Raw genomic sequence first — 4,637 nt, 5'->3', positions numbered from 1 at the left:
ATACCTTTTGAGTTCTTACTCTTGAAAAATTTCGTAAGTAAATTGCACCTGAGAATTATATTTTGGGCTATCTGCACTTATATATAAAGCTGAAGAGTTTGTTCGCTTGAAGCTAATCTCAGGAACTACTGGTTTGAATTTAAAAATATATTTCTGTTGGATAGCCCATTTATCGACGAAGGCTGTAGCTTATATATCATCACGGTATGACAAAGAGGAGCGGAGCAGTATAACGGTGCACAAACGGGGAAAATTTATTCCTTTTGAGAGCTTCTGTTGCGTGCGCTGCGTAAATGGTTAAAATTATGCAACAATGACGAATGACGGAATTGTTCCTCTTAAAAAGTTTTACAAACTAAATTATAAAACAAAGTCCCCTGCCGCATATGTCTGCCTGTCTGAACGCGATATAATCCAAAACTACACAACAGATTTCGATGATATTTGATTTGGAGAGAGTTTAAGAACCTGGGAAGAGCACGAGCTACTTTCTATCCTAGAAAAATATATATCGGGAATTTTGTCCCGGATCACTTAATTACGCGGGCGAAACCGCGTGCAAAAACTATTTTTATATAATAGTCCTATTAGGTGACAAAACGAATGCCACTACTACAAAATTTTACTGTAACGCATGTATTCATTAAAGAACTATTGAATAACCAACAAATATACGTTGGGCAGTTTCAAAACCTAGCAATTCTAGAAATAACTTTTTCTTGGATTTTATCACGATTTATTAATTATATTATGATCGTCACCCGACGTTTCGAAGACTGCAGCCTTCATGATCAGACAGGGGGCAGACTCATTAGGGCTAAAGTCTTCGAATCGTTGGCAAAAACTCATAATATAAGAAAAAACTCAATAAAATCTGTTTTTTTTTTATATCAAAGTCCAATATTCCCATAAAAATAAGAAATTATTCTACTGTTACGCTTTTAAAGGAGAGAGGGATGTGTGTTTTGTATCTCAAATACCAATTCTAGATACAGTAGACAACAATAGCAACCTGCTTAAAATACATCAATGTCAAATCAAAATAAAAAAATTGGTAAAACCCATTATTTTTTAGAAATATTTACAGTATGAATAAATCAGCTCAGGCAAGGTGGTTACCGCTGCCTTGTAAAAAACATACATTATAGACACCCTTCTATTCTATATTATATGGCGAGAAAGATTTCCAATGGCAAAAACAGCCCAATCCTTTCCTTAATCCCCTTTGCTTTCCTTAACGACAAGTATTGATTATAATTCTTATTGCGAAGTGTTTATAGGTGATAGTATTCATTAAATTTCAAGTAACATGTTTACTGTGCTGAGGAAGGTATCCAGTGTATTTTGGCAACTAGGGTTAAAAAAATTTAAGGAATATATAAAATACATATCGACATTTGATCGGCAACCATATCTAAGCAACACATGTACTGAAAATGAGTTACATATTTGGAATTACCAGACTTCAGCATCATTTGATAGAGGTTTTGTGTGGCTAAGTTTTTTTTATTAGTAGACTTTATACAGTAAATAGTTTTGTTGTTATGAATAATCTTATTAAAATCAAAACTTCTAATAGCTTTACTCAAAGTTTACTGATTGTCACTTATATATGATTGCTTTTCAAACATCAATATTATGCACATCCACTATTATGTCACAATAACTTATTTATTATATAATATTTAATTTGATAAGGAATAAAATCATGGCTTTGTAAATTTATCTAATTTTGGAAAATCCTAATATCACATAGGCAAAAATCTTAAGAATTGTGAAACCACCAATGTAATTTTCAACTCAGAATTTTACTTTCTTACTTTGTTACTATAAAGGCTGGGAAACATATATTCAAACTTTAGTAGCTACTATACAAGTTGTTATGACTTATTTTACACTAGTTTAAAATTAACAGCTTTTATGAGCTACCTAAATGTTTTTCTTAGTAATATTCTGAAATAAAACTGTTACACTCATTTAATGATGTTTTATATGAAAAGCTAAAATTGAATGCAAAATCAAGATATCATAAATTTTTAAGATACCAGTAATTTAATTAAAAAAATATTGGCATTATCCCATATTAACCAAACATCTGAAGATAGATAATTTTATTATCATTGATAACATTTATACATTAAACAAGTTGCTACAAATAATATTGTTATTTGGAAATAACTTCTTCAAAAGCTTAATCCAATCAAAATTTATTACATTAAACATGTAGATATACATATAAGAATAAGAACACATAAAAAAAAATAATTAAAGCATTATGTTTGGAGTTTCTTTTTTAATAATTATTTACTGACCTGTAATGTGGCAGATTGTCGTTGTAGAGCGGCCTGTATCTGCTGCTGTTGGACAGCCTGTATGTGCTCATGCAATGTCTGTTGTTGCTGTTGAATTGTCTCTGCTACTTGCTGCTGGAGCACTGCTTGCGCCTGCACAAGGGCCTGCGCCTGAGCTTGAGACAGTGTCTGTTGCAGTGTCTGTTGTAACGCCTGTTGTTGTTGTTGCTGTTGTTGCTGCTGGTGTTGCTGTATCATTTGTTGCAGCGTCTGCTGCCCCTCTTGGTGCTGCTGCAGTGACTGTTGCAGCGACTGGTTCTGCTGTTGTATCGCCTGCTGCAAGTTCTGTTGCTGCAACTGTTGTTGCAGTTGGTTTTGTTGTTGTTGTATTTGGTTCTGCTCTTGCTGAAGAGACTGATGGTTTTGCTGAATGCCGTTAGATTGCTGATTGCTTTGCTCGCTTTCCGGACTTGATTGACTTTGTGGCTGGAACAATGAAAACACAAGTTACAATTGTGTTTTCTTAGCATAATAACATACTCTTTGTAATCTAAATAAATAACAATGGTTCTTAGGATTATTACATTTGCCACGATTGAAAATTTACCAAAACAAAAATTGGGATTATATGTGTCACGCTATATTTTTCATCTGAAAATGACATAAAAAAAACAAGAATCATGAAATAACACAAACATAACGTTAATTTATATTATAATTAATAATAATGATAAATATCTTAGTTTTATTTTCAAAACAATGCAAACAACCGTATCCCACAAAAAAAAAATCGAATTTAAACTATGTAATATGTACTTTAGTTTTATCGGGAGACGAATGTAAACATCTTTGGATATTTAAAAATGTAATAAAATGTTAATTAATATGTTTTAAATAGTGTAATGGAAAATATATTGTTAGGTTATACAAAATATTAATCACTATCTACACTTACCTAATACCGCAAATTTATCATCTAGAATAGTGACTACACTACATTGTTAAGATTGAAACGAAAGGAGAATCAATCAATCATTCAATCCCTTTTGTTCGTGGTGAACTAACTCAGTTATAACTGTGTTTCACATAGAAATATTTACGATAATTAATTGGTAATTGTCATATTTTTTACTCTGTCAATCAAATTATAATTATCATAGTGAGATATTGCTTCTTAGCCTTTTGGCTAAGATTACAGTGTGGTGTATAACAAGAAAATCTCTGCATAAAATAAGTAACGAGGTATGTGAAGAGTGCTTATGTTTTTTAATTTTTAATTTAAATTTACATATTGTAGCCGTGAAATCAAGCCATTATGTTAAAAAAAAAAAACTAAAATTTAGTTAATAGTTTCCATTCAACAACAGAAGTAATCAATACATGTTTTAGGGATTCCATTAATATTATTGAATATATTCAACGTATTTATTAGGAGCATTCCGTACCGTTGGTGACGATGTTTGTTGCGACTCCACGGAGCCTGAAGCGTACCACCATGACTGTTGGGGAGATTGTTCCCTCGCATTCGCATTAGACATCAAACGATAATCGTAACTAGGAGTGGTTGTATCTCCGTTGTTAGAAAAACTGCCCGTCATTTTATAAGTATACAATTGATGCGTGGGAGCTGCCGTGCTGGTACCGATCTCCTCGTTCAGTTGTTGTTGGTGCTGCAGTTCACCTGCGCCGCCCGGCCACCACGAGGCATCGTCGCGCGCACCCCAAGCGCCCCCCGTCGCGCCCCGTTCCCCCATGTTACAATCGCTGCCTTCGGCCAACCAGTTTCTTTATGCCCTCTCGACCACTTTATATTACTTCTTCAAATCTATCGCTATTTGATATCATTTCACTTTCGCTGTAGTACTAACGTTTAATGGGCAACGATAACCAATAACTACACTTTCGATTATTATAACACGAAACACTGTTTTTTTTTTTAAGAAAATTGATTTTTATAACAAAGACTCAGTATTTTGTGACCTGCCACATGGTTTTTCAACGACGTTTAAACACTGGAAAATATAAAAGCACAAGGTCGCGCGTGTTGTTAAATCGAAAAGCTACCGGCCGTAAGTTCCACTCCACGCGCGTACGTTTTGTCTTCGTTAGTACTTAAGTTAATAAAGCTGGCAACGTCGCGGAGGCAGACGCCAAACAAGTGCACAGCGGCGCCCCCAACGCGCAGCGGCCATTACGGAAAGGTTCGAACGCACACGAACCGACAGCGAGGGTGTACGAACTGGCAACAACCCGGTCCACCAACCGGTCAATAAGACGATTAGCGCAGCTATGGTATGGCTATCCGCGTCCGTACTGAAATTCTTTTGTTTATATCACGTACTAATT

At 34.5% G+C, this 4,637-nt stretch overlaps 1 protein-coding gene across 1 annotated transcript; it reads right to left on the bottom strand.

The window, feature by feature from the left end:
* Positions 1–2,312: 2,312 nt before the first annotated feature.
* On the bottom strand, positions 2,313–4,637 carry LOC119191772 (high mobility group protein DSP1-like; the record flags this gene model as incomplete). The annotated part of the gene is given in 2 exon segments (XM_037445640.1): positions 2,313–2,777; positions 3,737–4,637. Coding segments are annotated over 2 exon segments (774 nt in total), but the record flags the coding sequence as incomplete, so codon positions are not given.

This window comes from Manduca sexta, unplaced genomic scaffold (assembly GCF_014839805.1).
Source record: "Manduca sexta isolate Smith_Timp_Sample1 unplaced genomic scaffold, JHU_Msex_v1.0 HiC_scaffold_1903, whole genome shotgun sequence".
Taxonomy (NCBI): domain Eukaryota; kingdom Metazoa; phylum Arthropoda; class Insecta; order Lepidoptera; family Sphingidae; genus Manduca; species Manduca sexta.
Note: the sequence above shows the minus strand (reverse complement) of the source record. Positions and strands in the feature narration are given on the sequence as shown.